Source organism: Hyperoodon ampullatus (assembly GCF_949752795.1).
Source record: "Hyperoodon ampullatus genome assembly, chromosome: 9".
In the NCBI taxonomy this organism is placed as follows: Eukaryota; Metazoa; Chordata; class Mammalia; order Artiodactyla; family Ziphiidae; genus Hyperoodon; species Hyperoodon ampullatus.
In genome coordinates this window covers 13,661,402-13,682,681 of record NC_136922.1, presented here as the reverse complement: position 1 = coordinate 13,682,681, position 21,280 = coordinate 13,661,402, and the positions used below count along the sequence as shown (strand labels likewise).

Sequence of the window (21,280 nt, the reverse complement as noted above, 5' to 3'; positions counted from 1 at the left end):
CCTGAAGTACCCTGAACAGACCACACCATCTCATGCCTCTGCTTTCCCTCTACCTGGGGCGCTCCTCCACCCTAGCCTGCCTGGGAACTCCTGCTCATCTGTCTGGACCCGCCTCTGGGATCATCCTGGGGAAACCCCCACCCCCTGCCACAGCCCGGCTCTCCCTCCTTTGTACTCTGTACACACCCTGTTTACCATGTGTCATAGTGAATTGTGGGCCAGCTTCCTTTAATGACAGGGAGCTCTTTGAGGGCAGGAATGAATTCATTTCTCTGAACCCCGGTGCCTGGCATTTAGTAATGGCAATAAATAAGCATTGATTGAATGAATGAATGAATGAATGAATAAATGGAATGAGTGGGTACGGGAGCTGATGATGGCGCTCAGTGGGCCCAGCAGTCTCCTCTTCCCTGCACTGAATCACCACGGGTGCCATCAGCTGCCAGCGTCCACACAGGAGGCGTGGGTGCCCCGCTTCCTGCCTCTAGCACCAGGGGCCCCTGCCAAGATCTTCTCTCTGCCCACAGAGGACCACCCTCTGAGAGCAAGCCCTTGCCACCTCGGCCCGAGTTCACTGCTCCCTCCTCCAGCTCCCTTTGCCCTTTCTGCCTGTTCTGCTAGGTTCCCACATCACTTCATACTGTCCTATTCTCTAATTGTCTGGCACAGTTTAGCCCTTTATTCTACCAGTACATTCTACTGTCTGGCTCGTTCATTGTTTTGAAAGCGTCCGTTGTCCTAGCTGCACCCTCGTGTGGACGGTACTTCCTCTGAATAAATCAGTCCCTGGACATTTGCTAAATGCTACTCCACAGGCCTTTGCTTATAACCCTACCTGTTCCTGTCACTTCCCCGCCGGTCTCCTCTCCTCCGAGCCTCCGTCCTCTTTGCAAAGGCAGAAATGCCTGGGAGGGAAGAGTCAGCAGACTAGCGTTCACATGTTGGCTCCACCAGTTCCAAGCTGTGAGCCTGGCAGCAAATAGCTTCCCCTCTTTGAGCTTCTATTTCCTTATCTAGACAGTGGAGAGACCATTGCCCTTGCAGGGCTACTGTGAGAATTAAATGAAACAATCAGCGTAAAGCACTTAGCACAGTGCCTAGCGGGGAATAAATAAATGATAGCAAATGTTGGCTGCTGTGATGGATGTTGTTTTCAATAATATTATCAATACGTTTTCCCCTTAAGACTCTAGCATAGCTCAGACCCTGGCCGGCACCTAACACATGGCACAAGTGTTTGTAGAAACGTCAGGTTATGGGCTTCCCTGGTGGCGCAGTGGTTGAGAGTCCGCCTGCTGATGCAGGGGACACGGGTTCGTGCCCCGGTCCGGGAAGATCCCACATGCTGCGGAGTGGCTGGGCCCATGAGCCATGGCCGCTGAGCTGTGCGTCCGGAGCCTGTGTTCTGCAGCGGGAGAGGCCACAACAGTGAGAGGCCCACGTACCGCAAAAAAAAGAAACGTCAGGTTAGCGTGCAGATGGTTTCATAGAGCTGCCCCAGAAGTTCTACCCTTTACTAGTTGCTTGGAAGGGGAGGCTGATTTCGTCTCGGATGAGAGGAGGGAGTGGGGGCATTTCCGTTCCTCGCCGACAAGAGCTCCCCTCTGCTCTGAACTTAATGCTGTTCTGCATCTTGTTTGGTGCAGGATGGGGTGTGCTGGCTCTTTACTCAGACACGCAAGCGCCTGGGACAGCTGGGCACAGGGCCCCGTTTCATCAGGCTTTTGTAGAGATAAGACAGCCAGGCCCTTCCTAGCCATTCACATCAGGGGCTTAGGGTTGCCTTTTCCCGGTTTGAGTTGGTCTCAGCATGGCTGCTGCTTGCCTTGAAGGGCTTTTCCTGGCACATCCATGAGGGGAAGGCATCCTGGGGGACCTGACAGGGTCTCCCGGGCAGAAGGGAGGCCAGGGCCACACCTGTCCAGCCCCAGGGCTGTGCCTGGGCCCAGGCGCCCTTGCTGAGGGCCGCTCTCTTCCTCTTCCTTTTACCCAAGGAGTTCTGGGTAAGGGGTGCTGCTGAAACCCGAAAAGGGTGACACCCGTCCCTCACCTGGGGTGGCCCCTTCCTGAGTTGCCTTCTGTGGTTGGCTGGAGGCCACTCAGCTGGGCCAGAGAGGGCCCTGAATATTCTTCTCCCCTCTCGTGCCTCTCTTTGCTGGAGAGGCAAGTCAGCAGACGTTTCTTAACCCCGTGATTTCCCTTCCCCCTCTCGGCTCATAAATGGTGAAAGTATGTAAGGTAATAGGCTGTTTTTATGGAAAGTGACCTTTGGGGGAGTCTAGCCCGGTGCTGGGTTGAACAGCTACATCAAAATCACAGGCCAAGCTTTGTTCCAACATCCAGATTCCTGGGACTCACCCCTAGAGTTTCTAAGTCAGTTAGTCTGGCTACAAGCCAGGAATCTGTACCTTAAAAGCTGAGAGATTCTGCCATTCAGCCAGGTATGGAACCACACACCTGGTCCCCCCGCCTTGTATCACCCGCCCGGGCAGGAGCAAGGGGGCACTCTGGGGACCCAGAGAGATCTCACACCTTGACGAGTTACTGACTGAGGCCTGAAGCCCCAGATACCACTTGAGCCCTGTCGTCTTCTCACAACAGCCAGGGCCCGAGCGGTCCCTCCACTGGATGGGATCTGGGTCACTGGGGTGATGGCCAGCCGTGGGGCACTGACTCAGGGGACCCCAGCAGCCCGTGGTGCCAGGGAAGCTGAGGAAGGAGCCAGGTTAGAGGAGAGGGCCTCTTCAACCACTCCTGGAAAAGGCATGCAGATTGAATGCACATATGACTTCACCCCTCCATCACCCCCATCCCCGGCCCCCCAGGACAGTGTCTGGGGCACCTCTACGACCCACCACTGCTGGCAGTTGGAGGGTGCGGTGTGTGGCCTGCCCTGGGGTCCGGTTAAGGGTCCACACTGAAGTTGGCTGGACAGCGACCCAACTGGGTAGATTTGACACAGAGGCAGAGTTGGGACGAGGTCGAAGTTTACCAAGCCCTGAGTACACGGAGCACATTCGTCTTCTGATCTGAGCATTTGGTTCTTCTGGAAAGATGAGACTGTCCAAAGAGACCCGGCCCTGCCCCCAGGCAGTTTACACTGGGAAGCCTCTAGAATAGCAGGCACGAACCCCATGGAAATAGCCTGTGCATCTACATCGAAAACAGCATTTAAACCAGGAAATCAGAACTACGTGAGCTCTGGGCGGCCCTGGGACGGGCAGGCTGTGCTGGCTGCTGCAGGGAGCCTCCTGCCACCGGGAATCAAGGGCCCAGAGCCGCAGGCGCTCTGGGAAAGTGTCTTCCTACAGCCGCTCTCCCCAGGGCAGACGGCATTTGAGCCCGGGGGACTGGCTGCAGGACTGTAGGGGCTGGAGGAGAAGGCCGTGTGGCCACTCCAGGGCCGGTCGTGTTCCAGGAAGGTGGGATCTTCTTTTTTTCTGGGAAGTGAGAAGCAGCTTGATAGCACCATGAGAAAGCTTCCCCAGGCCTGCAGGCCTTAAGTAAATAAAAGCACAAAAATAGATTTTTCAGACCGTGTCCTTCTGGAGCATAGTAGGATTTCCTGAGAAATTGGATTGAGTTCTCCCTGACTCACCTGACTGCTGAGTGGAGAAATTCAGAGGAAACATGTATGTTTCCCTCAGCCTTATCTGCCGAAACGGGGCTGACTGCAGGGCTTACGGCCCTTAACGGGTGACCTTTTGAAAGGCAGCTGGGGGGCTGGGTCTGAACAGCAGGCTGGGGATTGGGGCTGAAGCTTAGCTGGGCCACCCCTGTACCTGAACCACCACTCTCAGGGAAGAGAAGGAGATTTATCGTGGAATCTCTGCCCTGCCTGGGCATTGTAGGTTGGTTTCCTGCAGGTAGAGGCCACTGGGCAGTCCTCAGGAGAACCGGGGTGTTTTTCCAGCAGTGATGAGGGGTTGGCCCCAAAGCATCCACACCAAGTTGACCCCACTCCCCTTGGGTATCAAGACTGCGATCTGCTGGATGGCCAGCCCAGTGCTGGGGCTTAGGATATGACTGCAGAGCACAGAGCAGGTTTTCTCCTGAGCCAATCCATGAGGACTAGACATCAAAACACTATTAGCATCTTGCTTACCCGGGTTTTCAGAAACCAGGCTTTAACTGGCCCCAATCCATCCAAGGACCTAAACAGAGTGCGCTGGGCCACTTTCGATGGAGTCTGGGTTTCAGCATGGAACTTTATTATGGGAGAGAACCAGCGGAGTGCTGGTATACTGGCTCTCTGCGCAAATTTCAGAGCCCTGATTTGTAGGCTTTGCCTTGCCAGGGTGCAGATACTCTCACTATGGTGAATTTCAAACAACGAATGTGAAGTGGCTAAATGTGGAGTTGGGAAGAGAGGTACGCAGTTGGCTCCAGACCACTACTGGACTATGTCCCTGACTCAGAGATCCAAAGAGCTTACAAGTAGAGGTACCTAAGAGGGGTACACTGAACCACATGCTAGGGGTACCCGCAGTGGCCCCCCTACATGTACAGAAAACTCCTACCCCTTGGGCAAGAGAACCTTTTAACCATCAAGAGGATCCATATCACCCAACTAAGACTGGATGTACTGGTGAGTGTCTCCATGTTAGTAGTTTCCATGATAGGACAGTGATTGGACACATTGTTTGGGTTTATCACATACCTTGAGGAGTTTGCTAAAAGTGCATCCTCCTGGGCTCCACCCCCAGAGAATCTCACTCCATAGATCTGGGATAGGGTCTAGGCATCTACATTCGACACCCAAGTTACAGGTTAAATTCACACCTTGAGAAATCCTCAGCTACTGTTTACTCACCCCGTGGCTTCCATGACTGAAAGTTCAAGCTCTGGTGGCTTTTAACATAATGACTTCATTTTCAACACTCACTGTTTTGTTCCAGTGAAACAGAATTGTTTTCTTAAAGTCCCACCATGCAAAATTAGATTCCAGATCATAGTAATAGCTAACACTTATCGAGAGCTTTCCAAGCACCAGATATCACATGTGTGTGCCTCATCTCATACTGACAACCATCCTATTATTACCACCCCCATTTTGTGGATGAGGAAACTGAGGCCAGAGGAATTTTCCAAGGAGGTGGTGCCAGGAATAAAATCCAGGCAAGCCGACTTCAGAACCTGCCTTCCAAGCATGACACTGAACTGTCTCTGTAAAATACTGTTCCTCTGCGAGGCTTTGACTTTTGACTTAGCTAGTTCAGGCTAAAGTTCAGTTCGATTTCATGGGCATTTGAATGCCTATAAGATGCTGGCACTGGCGTAACTTACTTCATTTAATCCTCCCAGCAACCTTGTGGGGAAGATATGCTACTATTTTCCAGAAAAGGAAATGCAAATCCAGAGAGGCTCTGTGGCTTGCCCAGTGTTGCACAGAGGGCAGGGCGGGAGTTAGTTGCTCATCCCACACACAGCCCTGCAGCCACGCCACCTGTTTCCTGGGTGGTTCCTTCGTCTAAAGTTAGGCGGTTGAGGCATTGGCACTCTTTTAAGCATTTGAGTTTGTTTCTGACAGTCTTAGTATCTAACTGTTAAATGTCTGAGTCAGTATATAAAACATTCGTGTACAAACGGGGGAAGATAGGTGTATCTATCTGTAAGCACCAGGTAGAGTGGGCTAAGTGTGGCCATAAATGCAAAGGACTATGCAAATACAGAGAAAGGGTTATTGTCTCTGCGGGAACCAGAGAAGGCTCCCTGGAGGAGGTTGCACTAAAGCTGGCCTGGAAGGTGAGTGTGGAGGGAGGGGTAAAGGAAGGGCAGTGATGGGGGAGGACGTGGTGGAAGCTGAACCTGGGACTCAAGGGTAGGGCTGGATCCCAGAGCCTCGGGAACCTCGCCGAGAGTCTGTGCCTTTTCTCCTCGGGCACAGAACCAGCTTCATGCTTGATTTGTGATTGAAGACGTTGTGACTTTTCTCCTCCAGCTGATCGACCCTATTTTCCATTACATTCAAATAGCTTTCGGTAATCTTCTCTATGGTGGATTTTGTCAACCGGGGCCTCTGTGCTCAGAAGGCTGCCGGCTTTAGGCACCAGCGCATCTGAGTCGTTGCCAGGTGTGTGTGACTGGTTTTAGCAGCCTGGCTGTGATGGATGCGCAAACACTTCTTTTCATTTTCTTAGAGCAGAGGTGCTTTCTGTCCCTCACGAGCACGGGTGCAGTGGCAGGTCCAGCTGGAGTCGCTCTGGCTCCCCTGTAAGCCCCCTTTCCCAGGGGAATGCCTTGGGATATCTGTCAACAACTTCCTGCAGCCCAGCTGTCCCGATGGCTTGAATGCTTTGGACACTGATTCCCAGGGACATTAAGCAGTTCCTGCCGCTGCCCTCTGGGTATGCCAAGTGAACGCATCTCGTAACAGAGCCAAATGGCACGTTTACCCCTGAGCTCTGGCGGCATCGTCTGGGTGATCACTATAATCTTTGAAGGGCACACGCGGGCTCCATACCCTTGACAAACGGCCTTGGGAAAAAAATATCACCGTCTCTTGGCCAGTTACGGATAAACCATGGCCAGAGCCAACTCTGCTTTGCACTTCAGAGCCACTGACAAGTGCCATAGGACCCAGGGGTCTCTTGCTATAAGTGCTCTGAATAGGAATCAGCTCACCATTGCCTGGGACTCACCAGGACCCCCAAGCCCTGGGACTGCCTCGCGTTCCTGGCCACAGTCTGACAGATTCTGAGTGTGTACCTCTTCTTTGTCCCTGAATCTGCAAGTGGAGCATTGACAGAACCCTCACCGCTGAGCAGGGGCTGGCATGTCTGGGGTGGGAGTTTTCTTGACCTTTCACCTCCCCACTGCATGTTCTGGATGGCATTCGTGGCAATACCTTGATAGCCGAGGCCTGCCGTGGGGCAGTCTCCTGGAGGCCTCTGTTTGTGCCTTTAAAAATGTCATGTTTGGGGCTTCCCTGGTGGCTCAGTGGTTGACAGTCTGCCTGCCGATGCAGGGGACACGGGTTCGTGCCCCGGTCCGGGAAGATCCCATGTGCCACGGAGCGGCTGGGCCCGTGAGCCATGGCCGCTGAGCCTGCGCGTCCGGAGCCTGTGCTCCGCAACGGGAGAGGCCACAGCAGTGAGAGGCCCACGTACCGCAAAAATAAATAAATAAATAAATAAATAAATAAAAATAAAAATGCCACGTTTCCTGCATTCACAAGGCACCGCTGGTGGGCTTCGTCATGGACTCTGCTTTCAGTGTGGTCCGCAACACGTCATCCAAGAAATCACCCAGCTCGCTGTGCTGGGAGGGATGGAGCATCCCTGTGGTAGAAGTGCCTGGCCCCGCCAGTCCATTTCTAAATTAATCTCTAAACAGTGACGGAAGGCCCAATAGGAAGCGCTGCTTTCATCGTTGCTCTGGTTTTAGCAGGGCTGTGAAAGCCCTCAGTGCGCATGGTTTGACTCCCGCGGACAGCCTGGGACCCCCGGCCCGCTCCTTCGCCCCGGGCTCTTGATATCGTTTTCCTCAAGATGGAATGAAAGCCTCCGGGCCCATGCATCTCAAGAAGCAAGATGGCAGCCAGAGGTGTGCCTCAGAGCAGCCTTTTTTGAAGCCTACAGTCTATTCAGATTTCAGAGAGAAGGCTAAATTCAAGGAGGACTTCGATTCAGACTCCCGCTTGGCTCCTGCCGTGTGAATGGAACAGACGGGGCTGTGCATGTGGCTCTCCCAAGCAGTTCACAGTGCAGCCCCTGAAGACCAGCTGATGGTTTTTGCTATTGTCTAGGTTCTTTTTTTTTTTCCTTCTTTTTCAAATTTTTATTTATTTTTGTAAAGCCATGTCTCAGCCTTGTCACCCAAAAATGTAGCATTTGTAGCAATAAAACAGGCTGAGACCGAGTTAAGTCCACCTCAGAACCACAGTGCTCAAAACTATAGTGCTTCCTAAGATAGGAAAAGAGATGACAGAGATAAAAAGATAGAGATTAGAGAGAGATAGATATGATAGATAAGACACGCAGGTAGATGAGATAAGAGACAGAGAGATAGGGATAGAATAGATATGATAGATCAAGGTAGATGCTTTTTTTAATTTAATTTTTATTTTGTGTTGGGGTATAGTTGATTTACAATTTTGTTTCAAGTGTACAGCAAAGTGAATCTGTTACACATACACATACATCCATTCTTTTTCAGATTCTTTTCTCATATAGGTTATTATAGGATATTGGGTAGAGTTCCCTGTGCTCTCCAGTAGGTCCTTGTTGTCAAGATAGACGATTGATAGAGATGATAGAGATAGATGCTATCTTCTATATAGGTATTATCTCTATAGATAGAGAGATAGCCAGCCCTCACTAACTCTTCTTAAGAATAAACCACTCAGATTTTATGCTCTGTTTATCTTTTATCTATTTATTCTATTTATTTATCTTTACAAAGGGGATTTCCTTTGTAACATGGGTGTGGCATCCTCCCTTTCTTTCCCTCCTCCTCACCCATTCTTCTCCTGTTCACTCCCTGATGGACCAGTCGTTGTAACTGAGGAGCTGCAAGGGAACGAAGGGACCACTTAGTCTATCCTCCAGACTCAGCTTGCCACAAGAAAGTGGACCATCTCCTATGAAAAGAGATGTTTTCATTGATTTCCCTTGACCCATTTAAGTTGTTCTTAATAGCACCGTTCTGTTCAGTCTGGAAATTCTCTTTGACCAAACCCACTGCCTTGTTCCCTGAAATATGGCACCTACCTCCCCGTCACAGAGGTCTCTCTTGGGTGGAGGTGGAAAGAGGAAAGGCATCACAGACTGTGCCAGGGGACCCAACCTGGACCCTGGAGATGCCCCGGGATGGAGGTGGGAGGAGTCACCCCCACATCAGCTGGAAACTGGCCTCACACAGACAAGCTCTGAAACTTCTCTGACCAGGGAGGCCCAGGGGAGGAAAAGCCTGTTCCAGAGAAACAAAGCAAGGCCCACTGAGGAAGCACTGCGGAAAAATGCCCAGGGAGGCCTCCTGGGTTTATGAAAACAAATATTATCTCAACTGTAGTTCTCAGGTGGATGGTAATGCAGACATAAAGATTTAAGTGAGCATTTAAGCTTGTAAATGACCCAGGCAGGAGAGCCTGGGAAGGAAAGGAGCCTGTGATGACGTGTGACCTTTCCAAAGCATCGCAGACCCCTCCACTTGTCTACTCTTTAAGTGTCACAAGGCAGGAAAGCCCAGGAAGGGACTAGAACTTTCCCCAATATGTTGATGCTTCTCTCCTCTCTCTAACTGAATCAGAGTGAACTAAGCAGTCTGTACTTCCAGGCCCTTGTTGAACGTGCTGTACCCATCCTGTCCCCTACACAGAATTTCTCCCTGGCTGGGCCAGGACACGGGGGCCAACTTGGTGAGGGGCAAATGGGGGTGTCCTGTCCACACAGCTCATCTCTAAGCCCAAGCAACCTTTGCCGTAAGAAGTGCTTTAGCCAGGTTACCTCCTCAGCACTCAGCATCCAGCCAAAGTGCTTACATGTTCCTCATCTGTCCTGCTGGCCAGAGGTGGGGATGTCAGGCCAGAAGCCACCAGCCCGCCAGGCTGGAATGATGGACAGGGATGTGTCTGCTGGACAGGGGAGGAGCCTAGGTGTCCCTGCAGGTGCTTGAGAGAGAGAACCGGGGCTGGGTTGACACCCCGGGAATATTTTTAGGGGCAGTTTGTTGGCATTGTTGCCTAAGCCAGACATAGGCAAAGGGGAGCCCTTTACAGAATGGTTCTCTCGGCTACCAGGGTCATCACTGCCCAGCAGCCAGTCAGACCCTCTGTCGGATGGGCTGAGATGCCTCACTGTGCCTTGGGCTCAGCCTGGCTGCTGAGTCCAGAGCTGAAACAGGAAGGGGTGGGAGGAGTCTGGATCTTCCAGGCCCTGCATCACCCACCACCCTGATGTACAAGACCCATTGCAGCCCCAGGGTGAGGAAATAGAAAATGGAACCAGAGGGAGCATCCAGGAAGCCCCCCTAAGCCCACCCCAAGCACTGGCTCTGGGTCGGGCGGTGGGGGCGGGGTGGGGTGCGGAGTAGCTGTGTTTGCCGGGGAGGAAGGAGCCAGCCTTCATGAGCCTGGCATTCTGGGGTCAGGAATCCACCACGGGTGCACGACAGTGGCCGCCCGCGCACACCTCCTTCGTAGCTTCACGTAGCGCTTGTCTTCCAAGGAGCTCCCACCCAGAATAAACAGACAGATATAACCATTGACCTTGTGATCTTAGTTAGCTACATAGATATTAGGGCAACTTATTGCCGTCTACAACTTGCCCCTTTAACAGAAGAGCAAATGAAGGAATGTGGGAAATAAATCAACTTCTTGGGAACTTCAGCCTAGTTAGCTTATTAACATCTATTAAGGGGCCACCATGCGCCAGACTGATGGGCTGTGGACATGGTAAGGGCGCTAAGTCATGATTCCTGTCTTCAGGAAGATGCCAGTGTGGTGGGAGGGGTGTAAACCGGTGACTCCAGTGCAGCCCTACGAAAGCTCTAGGTCACAAAGCCGAGCGGGGGCCGGGAGGGAGAGGAGATCCCACCTCCTCTCTGGGCTCCTGCAAAGGAGGCTTCCCAGAGGGTTGACTGGTGGGTTGGGGAGGCAGAAGCTCATAGATAATAACATGCTGTATTTTTTACATCCTTCCCGTGTGGCCAGTCCCTTCACAAACACGTCGTTTCATCCCAGATGAGAAAACAGAAGCTTAGAGGGGGTTCTGGTGCCAACGGACAGAGGCAGGATTTGAACTCGAGGCTGCCCGAGTCCAGCGCCCAGCTCACAGGCGCTGCGTTTTTCAAGGCCCGCCTCTCATCGCTGTTGTTCTCGGCTCCGGACTCCGATCACCTCCAGGTGCAGCCGGCCCAGTCTCCCTTCCTGGTGCTGCGGGGTGTGAGAGGGGGAGGGGCTGGGGGAGGGGCGGGCCCGGCGGACGCCCCCGGGACCCCGTGCGGCCCGCGGGCCTCCGCACACCGTGAGCGGCCGTCTGCAGAGGCCCGTCTCCTGCAGAGGGGGCGGTGGGCTGTCTCGTGGGGGCTTTATGGGCGGCTTGGAGGTGCGAGGGGTCGGTTCAGGCCCCGCCCCTGGCTGCAGCCTGGCGAGGGAGCGCCCTGTGGCCCAGCCTCAGCTGGAAGACGCCGGGGCTTCTGAGTCCTTGGTTTATAAGGGAAGCAAGGCCCTGTGCCTGCTGCCGGCCCTGGCTGATGCCGGAGAGCTCGCCCGCGCCGCTTGCTTTCCTAATCTTCCTGCTTCCCTTTCCGTTTCCAGATTCCATGAAGCCCTCACAGTCAGGGCCCGGGCTTTCAGAGATCTGAAAGACGGAAAGGGACCACATTTTGTTCTTTTTGAATTTTCCTCGAGGGAAGTTCAGCATTCTGCTGGGGGAATGGGAGGTGTCAGGTCTGAGGTCATTGCTTTGAAGACCCCAAATTGTTTTGTTCTGTGACTTTAAGGGGAGTTGGGGGACACATAGAATCGCGCCATCAGAGCCAAGGAGAAAGGTACCCCCCCGCCTCATGCTTTCCATTGGACATAAGTGATTAAAATAGAGCTGAATATTCCACTAGCAGAGAGAAAAGACACATTAATGAAAACTGCATAATGAGTGTATTAAGATTAATGGGAGAAAGGAAGGCCTTTAGGGCCAGCCTCTCCCAGTGTGAAAGGTGCTTCTACTGAGTGGCAGCCGTGTCCGGATGTGAATCCATGCTTGGAGGCAGCCATGTGTGTCCTTGAACCACGGTTACTGTTCTTCCCAGTCATCTCCTGTCTGAGTTTATGTAAGTGGAAGCCCTCGCATCAAAGCCACTGCCTGCCCAGCTCATCCTTTTGGTAGTTTTCCAAGGAAGTCCAGTGGCACCCGCTCTCCAGCCATCGTCACAGGGTTGTCACATCCGTAGGTCCCACCAAGGTCTGTGGATCCGTTACCCACCACGGGCAGAGGCTCACGTTTACCTTCCTGGAGACGGCTCCGCGTGTTGAAATCACAAAATCTCAATGTTTGTCATTACCTTGTATTTTTAGAGTCCATTCAGAAGGGAAGCCTAATTTTAAAAGTGTATGAAACCGTTGTTATACTAGAGGCGTATGCTACCTTGACATTTTCATAATTCCTATAGCAACCAGGGTGGTTTCACAACCCCAGAAAAGACTTTGGGGGAAACTTGAGTCTGTTTTCTGGGGCTTTTTTTTTTTCCCAAGAAACTAACATTCAAAGTTGTCTGCTTTGCTGTCTTCCTTTTCCCGCTGCGGGATCTTCTGTAGCGAACACAGGCATCACTGATTGCTGATAAGCTGTCCCCCAGCCTTCAAAGCTAGTCTGCTTCTAGCTGCTTCTCTGTGCAGCCTGTGCTTGAGTTGGCATTCCCATTTGCAAAGGGAAGGAATCACTCTTTCTTAAGTTTTTCATCTTTTGAGCTCTCACCAGTTCTTGCTTCGTAATGCCCAAGTCTTGAGCTTTGGAACGTGTCCAGGGGCAAATGCAAAAGTGCACAGAATCTAGTGTGATCCTGAAGCCACAAAACCAGCTGTCTTCCCATCTTAGAAACGAGTCCTGTACAAATACCAAATTGGACATGTTACCCTGCCTTTTCCTTTACTTCAGCCGTTTTCTCGAAGTGAATACTGGATATAAAGGAAAGTTAATACACTCACGACTTTCCTTGTCGGAAGTGTTCCCCTCGGAAAGCTGTTTATAAAATGCTGCTCCCATTCTGCCAATTTCTTTTTCAGTATTGACTTAAGAAGCAGGTTATCAACTACACCAGAAAATCAGAGTTATTATTCTTTTTTTTAAGTAAATTTATATATATATATATATATATTTTTTTTTTTTTTTTTTTTTTTTTTGTGGTACGCGGGCCTCTCACCGTTGTGGCCTCTCCCGTTGCGGAGCACAGGCTCCGGACGCGCAGGCTCAGCAGCCATGGCTCACGGGCCCAGCCGCTCCGCGGCATATGGGATCCTCCCAGACCGGGGCACGAACCCGTATCCCCTGCATCGGCAGGCGGACTCCCAACCACTGCGCCACCAGGGAGGCCCTATATATTTATTTATTGCTTATTTTTGGCTGCGTTGGGTCTTCGTTGCTGTGCGCGGACTCTCTCTAGTTGTGGCGAGCGGGGGCTACTCTTCGTTGTGGTGTGCGGGCTTCTCATCGTCGTGGCTTCTCTTGTTGCGGAGCACGGGCTCTAGGAGCGCGGGCTTCAGTAGTTGTGGCACACGGGCTCAGTAGTTGTGGCTCGCGGGCTCTAGAGCGCAGACTCAGTAGTTGTGGCGCACGGACTTAGTTGCTCTGCGGCATCTAAGGGATCTTCCCAGACCAGGGCTCGAACCCGTGTCCCCTGCATCGGCAGGCAGATTCTTAACCACTGCGCCACCAGGGAAGTCCCACAGAGTTATTATTTTACCTTTGTAGGAACCATTCTGGTGTCCCAAACTTTCTCTTCTTCCACCCCAGCTGGGTTCTGTCCCCTGCATCCCTCCTCTGCCATCTGAGAGAGGAGAGGGGCAAAGGGGTGTGGGAGGGAGGTGTTCAGGGGAGTTGAAGCTGTGAGAGCCGGACTAGCCCTGTGGGAACCTCAGTGCTATGGGGAGGCAGGCCTAGGATGCCAGGCGAAGACGATAACATGAATGCCATTGACGACTGACTCTGCTGCAGATGAGACTTCCACCAGAAGTAAAGGAAGAGAAGAAGTAAAGAACTGCCTGCTTTAAATAGGGGCACTGAGAATAGCCTGTGTGTGATCCATGTATAAGCAGCATTAATTTAATACTCTGAGCCTAATGTGTGAATAATCTCCATGAATTCAGCCCTTAAAGAGTAAGCATTAAGTTGACAGACGTTGAAGAGAACTTAATTCTCCACTCCAACATCCCCCCCAGCCCCCTTCTCACCACCAGAGCTGGACAAGTGGCAGCCTTTTTGTGCTCATTTGATACAGAAAGTGATCCGTATGTTTACCTGGCTCTGTTGTGCGTATGTTTTGGGGTTAATGATCAATAGCATTACCATAATTTTATATTAATGTAATGATTTCCTCCCAAGTGCACAGAAGCCTTTCTGCATCCAGTGTGGCAGATGACAGATATAATTTTCTCCATTTCTGTAACTAAGGAAATTGATCCAGGGAGGAGTGATGGTGGGTGCTAGTCAGTGGTGTGCTGGTAAATATTTTCACAGCTAGCTCTCCAAGAGAAGCAGCCCTGGTTTGTAGTGGATGCTGATTACCATGGTGTAAATACTCCCACCTTGGCTGATTCAGGCCACCAACATGCCTCACTGAATACAGAGTTAGGAAGAGATACAATCAGCTCCTGTGAGCTGGCACGGCACACTCCAGAGTATAATTGGCACAAATTCATGGCTTCAGACTCCCAGGTGACTCCTAAGGACCAGCTCCAACCTCTGTAAATACCCAGTTAACTCTCAGGCTCAGCTCAGCCTCTAACTCAGTGGATTGCCTTGAAGAGTGTTTTTCACACTTTGAGTTGTGACCCATTAAAGGGTCAAGAAGTTAATTTCAAGATCTTAGTGAGCTGGGCTTCCCTGGTGGCGCAGTGGTTAAGAATCCGCCTGCCAACACAGGGACCACGGGTTCAAGCCCTAGTCCGGGAAGATCCCACACACCGCAGAGCAACGAAGCCCGTGCGCCACAACTACTGAGCCTGCGCTCCAGAGCCTGTGCTCTGCAACAAGAGAAGCCACTGCAGTGAGAAGCCCGCGCACTGCAGCGAAGAGTAGCCCCCGCTCGCCACAACTAGAGAAAGCCCGCACATGGCAAGAAAGACCCAACGCAGCCAAAAATAAATAAATAAAATAAATAATAATAAAATTAAAAAAAAAAAGATCTCAGTGAGCATTTTTTTCAATGAAATAGAACAGAATAAAATAAAATGAGTAGACCAGAACATATCAGAGTGTAATGTATATGTTCCAACGAGAGATGATGGATAGATGGATAAGTGGATAGATAGGTAGATAGATAGATAGATAAACTAGGTATGTATTTGTGTATAGTGAGTTGGGGTTAAAAAACAAAAAACAAAAAATACTGACCTAGAAGCAAGTGTATCTCTGTTTCCCCATCTGCAAAATGGAGCTATGGAGCTTGCTCTCACCCTGCCCATAATCAGGCCAGGAGGATGACTAAGGTCACCTCTGTGACAGTGCCATGGTGGTACTATCTGATCTCTCTGATCAACAGTTGATTCATTTGCAGGGGCAAAATGGGGCAAAACAGACAGGCGTGGCTTTGGGAGATGGATGAACACTGTGACGGGCACAGTCCCGTCACCTTTATGCACGTTTTCTCGGGGCCTGACCACAGCCTAGAGAGTGTCCTCCCAGTGGCCCTCAGCCCTCATCTGTCCACACAGTGCGCAATGGTGTACTTGCACACACAGGAAATTCTGCAGGTTGGAGGGAACGCTGAGGTTCCCCGGGAGGCTGGCTGTGAGTGGTTACGCAGGAGAGTCAAAGAATGTTCTGGCTGGAGCAACTCTCCCACTGGAGTGGGGAGAAGACCTTGACTAAAGCTTTTTCCACACGTTCTTCCGAATCCCTGGAGGAAGAAAATACAAAGCCAGGCAGCTTTTATGAGCCTTCACAGCAACCCCATGAGGCAAGAACTGTGAGCCCCGTTTTATGGAAGAGGAAACTGACACTCAGAAAGGTTAGGCACCTGCCCTGAAGTTGCACAGCAAAGCAAAGGACACTGTGCTCTAAATCCCTCCTTCTGACCCCAGGCCTGTGCAAACGCCAGAGGCTCCCTCGGAGCCTGTTAGTCATCCATGGAAGCGTTCCAGACTGGTTTCTTCATCTTTGAAATGAGATCTAGCTCTTATGAAACACGTGGCCTTTTGCTGAGATGGGAGTGTGGGCTGTAGAGTAGGAATCTCATCCTACTTTAAAGATCACTGCCTTGGGGTCTCTTACCTTTGTTTCCTTGCCTGGTAAGTGGGATAATAGCAACTTTGTGGGTTAGTTATGAGGATTAACTAAGATGATGTTATGAGATAGCAAAGTCTAGAAGGATATATCTTAACATGCCAAGAGTGGTTATCCCGAGGTGGTGTCATTACAGGTGGTTTCACTTTTCCCTTTTCTTCCCATCTTTGTTCAGTGGTGTACTGGTAAATGTTTCACAACGCGGCTTTCCAAAGAAAAGAGGTTTGTAGTGCCCATTTCCGTGGTGTAAATATTCTCACCAGGGCTGATTTCAAGTTACCACCTTGATCTCACTGAACGAGTTGGGATACTTGCACAGTTGGCTCTCGAAAGCTGGTACAAGCCCACGTCAACACACCCCTGTTTTAAACTGTGAGCTGCAAGCTCTATTTGGGTGGTAAATTGAGAGAGAGAGAGAGGGAGAATTAATAATAGGATGCCTAGCCTGACGCCAGACATAGTAGTTTCCAGTTCTCCCCAGCCTTTCTTCCTCATCCCCAAGCAGACAGCACATGGACCGAGATGGCCTGGCCCCGCGAAGTGGTGGTTCTTCTGAGAAGCCAGGTGCCCTTATCTTGCTCCCCATCTGCCAGGCTCTCCCAGAGCCTGGGCAGCCTGTTGAGGAGATTCTAAAGTCTGATCACCAAGGAATAATCAAGTAGGCCAGCAGGTCCTCTCAGTTTCCACAGGAGACACGCTCTGAGCAGCCGTGTGCATGGTTGAAACTGCCCTGGAGGAAACCAAGGAGAGTCCCAGTGCAGTGAAGGGCCTAGAGTAGGACACCCCCAGGGTGGCCAGTCTCTGACCAGCCTAACCTTCACCTTCAACTCTCGACCTAGAGGTGCGTGTAGTGGGTGGGGTCTACAGGTTCCTGGAGGAATCCTGAAATGGGACAGCAGCTGGAGGCCTGTCAGACCTTGGGCACGTCATCAGGCGCGCACGACAAAGGTGCAGAGGTGTGTTCCTCGCCCACACCTCTCAGCCTCCCTCACTCCACACAGCTTCTGGTGCAGAGTAGGTGCTCAAGAAACTTTTGTGAATGCGCTTTTTTGTTTTTTTTAATTAATGCATTTCTTTCATGCCTTTATAGCCTGATCTATTGCAGAAAGGCTGGAAGGCAGCTCAGGAAATGCTGTTGAATAAATAAATGTCTTAGCCCTTGCCAGCTCCTGGTTTCACATGTTCCTGGATAGAAATGTGGCTAAATCTAAATGAGATGCAAAGTGTTAATAAAGACTGCCAGTGATTTTTTTTTTTAAATTTCTTCTGGCTTTTCTGTATTTTTCATATGTACCCTCAGAGAACATGGATCACTTTTGTTATTTTTTAAAAAGTCTATATATTATAAAACTAATCTGTAAATAAAATGTAAAGCGGAAGTGGTGTCAGCAATGTGGGACCGGGTGCATCCTCTGTGCGCTGGGAGGCGCTGAAGCAAGGGCCCCGGACGCGCTGGGTGGGCCCGGCCTGGGCCTCCCCACGCCGCAGGCCTTTGTCACAGCTGGGTTCTCTCTCAGGCCTCCTCTTTCCACAGGCCTCCGCCTACCAGGCACTGACTAATAACGCTCCCCTCAGGTAATGTCTTAGTCAGAGTGGAAACAGAGGCGAGTCCTAGAGGGGAAATGATGGGCTGCGACCAGAGCCACAGATGATGCAGAGGCTCAGTGCGCCTGAGCCCCGGTCTGGCCCGCATCCCGCCGCAGGCGCGCGGGTTCCTCGCACGTGGAGGGCACCCAGCAATGGGGGCCCTTCCCACCCTTCCAGTCCAGCCTCCTCTGGGGCGGGGGTCTTGGCTCCCGGCCGCGTGACAAGTGTGTTGGTTCCATTTCCCTCTAAGCATCGGGGCTGCACTGGAAGCCTGTGGTGGCTTATAAATGAGCCGTGCCTGAATCAGAAGGAGCTTGGCTTCCCTGTGGCCTCGCCCTGCAGCTGGGGGAACCATCGTGCGCCTGGTGGTTTTCAGTCAAGACACAGGTTGAGTCTAAAAAACGAGGGCATGGGGGGCTGGGGAGAGGAAGCTCAGCTCTGTGACGCAAAGACTTTCATGCAGAACGTGTCTTTTATTTCCTCTGTCCGCCCTGCTCTCAGTGGCCCCGGAGCCAGTCAGCTAAGGAGGGGCCGGCAGAGTGCCCTCCACCCCACGGTGGGCGAGGAGTTATGGCCACCGAATCCTCCAAACTGACCCCCTACACACACACACCTTTCCTGAGACATAATTCACATATGCAATTCACCCGTTCAAAGCATGCTGTTCAGTGGTTTGTAGTATGTTTACAGCGTAGTGCAGCCATCACCACTGTCAATCTTAGAATATTTTTATCACCCCCAAAAGAAACCCGTAGCCTTTAGCAATTGTCCGACAGTTCCCTCCAGGGCCCCCCCACCCAGCCCAAGACAAGCACGAATCTGCTTTCTGTCTCTCTAGTTTTGCCTGTTCTGGACAGTTCATATAAATGGAATCATATAATCCGTGGGCTTTGGTGACTGGCTCCTTTCACTTAGCATATGTTTTCAAGGTTCATCCATGTTGTAGCAGGTATCAGTACTTCACTCTCTTTATGGCCAAATAATATCCCATTGTATGGATATATCACATCTCATTTATTTGTTCAGCAGTTGATGGGTATCTGGGTTGCTTCCACCCTTGGGCCGTTATGAATAATGCTACAGTGAACATGCGTGGGCAGGTTTTTGTGTGGACCTACGTGACTGTGTCTCGTAGGTCACATAACTGATCTTCTAACAGTGTCCATCTGACTCTGTCACTTCTTTGCTTAAAAACCTTCAGTAGCTTCCCACTGATCTTAAAGTCAGGTTCAAAATCTCTACCTTGGTCCACAAGGCTTATACCTTCTGGGCTCCCACCTTGTTCTTCTGTTCCAGCCAAGAGGTTCTGCTGACACAGAATCTCCTTCCTCGGCAGACCTGGAACTTCCCTCTCCCTCCCCTGGCCTTTTCTTTCTCTAACCCCTCTCAGCGAAGCCTCTCCAACGCCTCAGACAAGGTTAGGTCTACCTGCCACACACGCTCATGGGACCCTGTACATCTCCTCCTTAGGAGGTACCACTGTTACAACCAAGTGATGACTTGTGTGATTCTGGTTAATTCTTCTCTTTTCTGCTCCAGCAGAGCAGGGCACTCGTTCTTGTTCACCAATTATCCCTGGAACCCAGCATGGCCGGTGCCCGGCACACTTAGGCACTCGGTAAATCTTTGCCACATAAAGAATGGATAATGATGGCAGCCAACAAGCCACTTGTCTGGACACTTCCTTTTACCCTGGAGTCTCCCGCAGGTGACGGGGAACCCAGGCAGCTGCCGAGACCAGGATGACTCCTCTGTCTCTCCAGGCTTTCTCGCCCCGTCACTCACCTGGGAGGGCTCTGCCTATGCTGAAATGGGTTTGGAGGAGCTCCCCCATCCTAAAATGACTAGAGCCTCGTTGGGTCCCAGCTAACCCCGGGGCCCCCTTTCAGAACAGGGTCACTCCCCATAGCATGTGATTCCAGGCAGCCCAACCCCGCTGACCAAACCAACAGGGGTAGCCGTCTGTTTGCAAGGAAAATAAGGAGGGGTTCTCTGAGGCACGGGCTTCCCTGAGAGTGGGGCGCTGCATTAGGACAAACTGCTTTCCCTTTCGTAAAGATGATTGGCTTTCTGCGCGTCTTGTTTGGAAAACTGTCCTCGAGGAAGTGCCAAGAAGAAACCGTCCACCTTCTGAGACTTGGTTGCTTTTTCAAAACAACCTGTTTTCCTTTCCCCCACAGATATGCACTTGTTTGGCCACTACCCAGCACACGATGACTTCTACCTCGTGGTGTGCAGTGCCTGTAACCAGGTCGTCAAGCCGCAGGTCTTCCAGTCCCACTGCGGTAAGTGGACTCCTGCACCGGCCAGTGTCCGACATCAGGGAGGAACCGTCCCCTGTGGTCTGGCTCTGGGTCTATCTTAGCCCAAGGCCATGGGTGAATTCCTCCTGGGGCTCTACCTCGGCTCCCAGGCTGCCTCTTTAGGAGCTGCAGTCCTTCTGCCTGCACGCTCAGTCCTGCCGGGACACCAGAGAGAAAGCCTCCCATTGTTTAGGTAGGTGGGTGGTGGCCTCTGCAGATGACGAAGGGGAGGGGCAGTGGTGGCTCGAGCAGTCCCTCCTGCAGCCTCGCAACCTGACATTGGGTCCCCCTGAGAGAGGGCATGGCGGAATCTCCCTGTATGGACACACAGGAGGGGTGGGTCCCGTGTGGGACCACTGGGGTGCTGCCCCCGAGAAATGCGTGTAGCAAAGCCACAGGTTCGGCTTCTCCTCTTCCAAGAATCATCCTTGTTTAAAAAAAGCCAGGCCTGTTTGGGAACTCACTTTCCCTCTGTATCTTTACATCCTTGAAGTGAGAAATTCCCTTCAGCTGTTCCACGGCAAATGCTGGTCTCCTTCAGTGCAGGTGCTGTGTGGACTTAAAACAGATAACCTCCACGAGGTTGCTCCCCTATAGCAAATAAGCAGCTACTGCCCTGAGACAGGAAGTGACTTAACCCCTCTGAGTGGAGGTTTCCTCTCTTCACACGGGGCGTTGGACCAGCCAGTTTCCAAAGCTGTCATCTGCTCTGAGTTCCAGAACAGTAGTTCCCAGTCTTTTGGTTTAAACTCTCCTCTTTTTTTGTTGAACGTAAAATCCAAATGCCCTTCTTTACCATTAAATTTCAAAGCACATTAAATATTGTGCCTAAAAAAAAAAAATCAAAGCAATTATAATATCAAATACGCTTTTGCAAATTACACGCTTCCCCTTCTCACACTCAGTATTTCTTATTTTACGCCACTGCAGTTATCACCATTCTGTAATAAACAGGTATAAAATAAAAGGAGATGGACTTATTATCTAAACTCTCTAGTAAATGTATTTGGGACTATAGAATAGTTATATATATCCTAATATCACTTATGAATATGTATATACCTATATGTCATTTACATAGCTGCATATATATGTATAACCTGCGTCTGTGTGTAAACTCTGGGTGTGTTTTGTGATTATAATATATAGAGAATCGAGGTTTCTGAGACTTTCTGTCCTGCACAGGCATAGAGGCTCCTAGAAAGTGCCGCACAAAGAGCTCTGTTGAGAGGCCAGGTCTCCTGCCCCTCCTGGCCACCAGCTCTGGGACTTGGGGCTCCTTGTTAGATGTCTCAGTGTTTGGTTTCCTCATTTCTTCCACGAGAGGTGACTTCCGCGGGCGCTTCTAGCTCTAACGTTTTCGTTTCTGGCAGAATGAGCGTGACAGGAGCAAGTCGTGTGCTGGGCACGAGCTGATCTTCTTGCTTGATGCTCTGTAGCAAATGACCCTTC

General features: G+C 51.2%; 1 protein-coding gene across 7 annotated transcripts in view; it reads left to right on the top strand.

Annotated features, from left to right (window-relative positions):
* ATXN7L1 (ataxin 7 like 1) overlaps positions 1 to 21,280 on the top strand; it is a gene marked incomplete at both ends in the record, with an annotated part of 243,549 nt that overhangs the window by 67,999 nt on the left and 154,270 nt on the right. For 6 of the 7 annotated variants that reach the window (XM_079711419.1, XM_079711421.1, XM_079711420.1 and 3 more), the window contains one exon: positions 19,706 to 19,810. In XM_079711419.1, coding sequence (XP_079567545.1) covers positions 19,706 to 19,810 — 105 coding nt within the window. Of the gene's footprint in view, positions 1 to 19,705; positions 19,815 to 21,280 lie in introns of all 7 variants that reach the window. The other variant, XM_079711422.1, reaches the window with a different exon arrangement.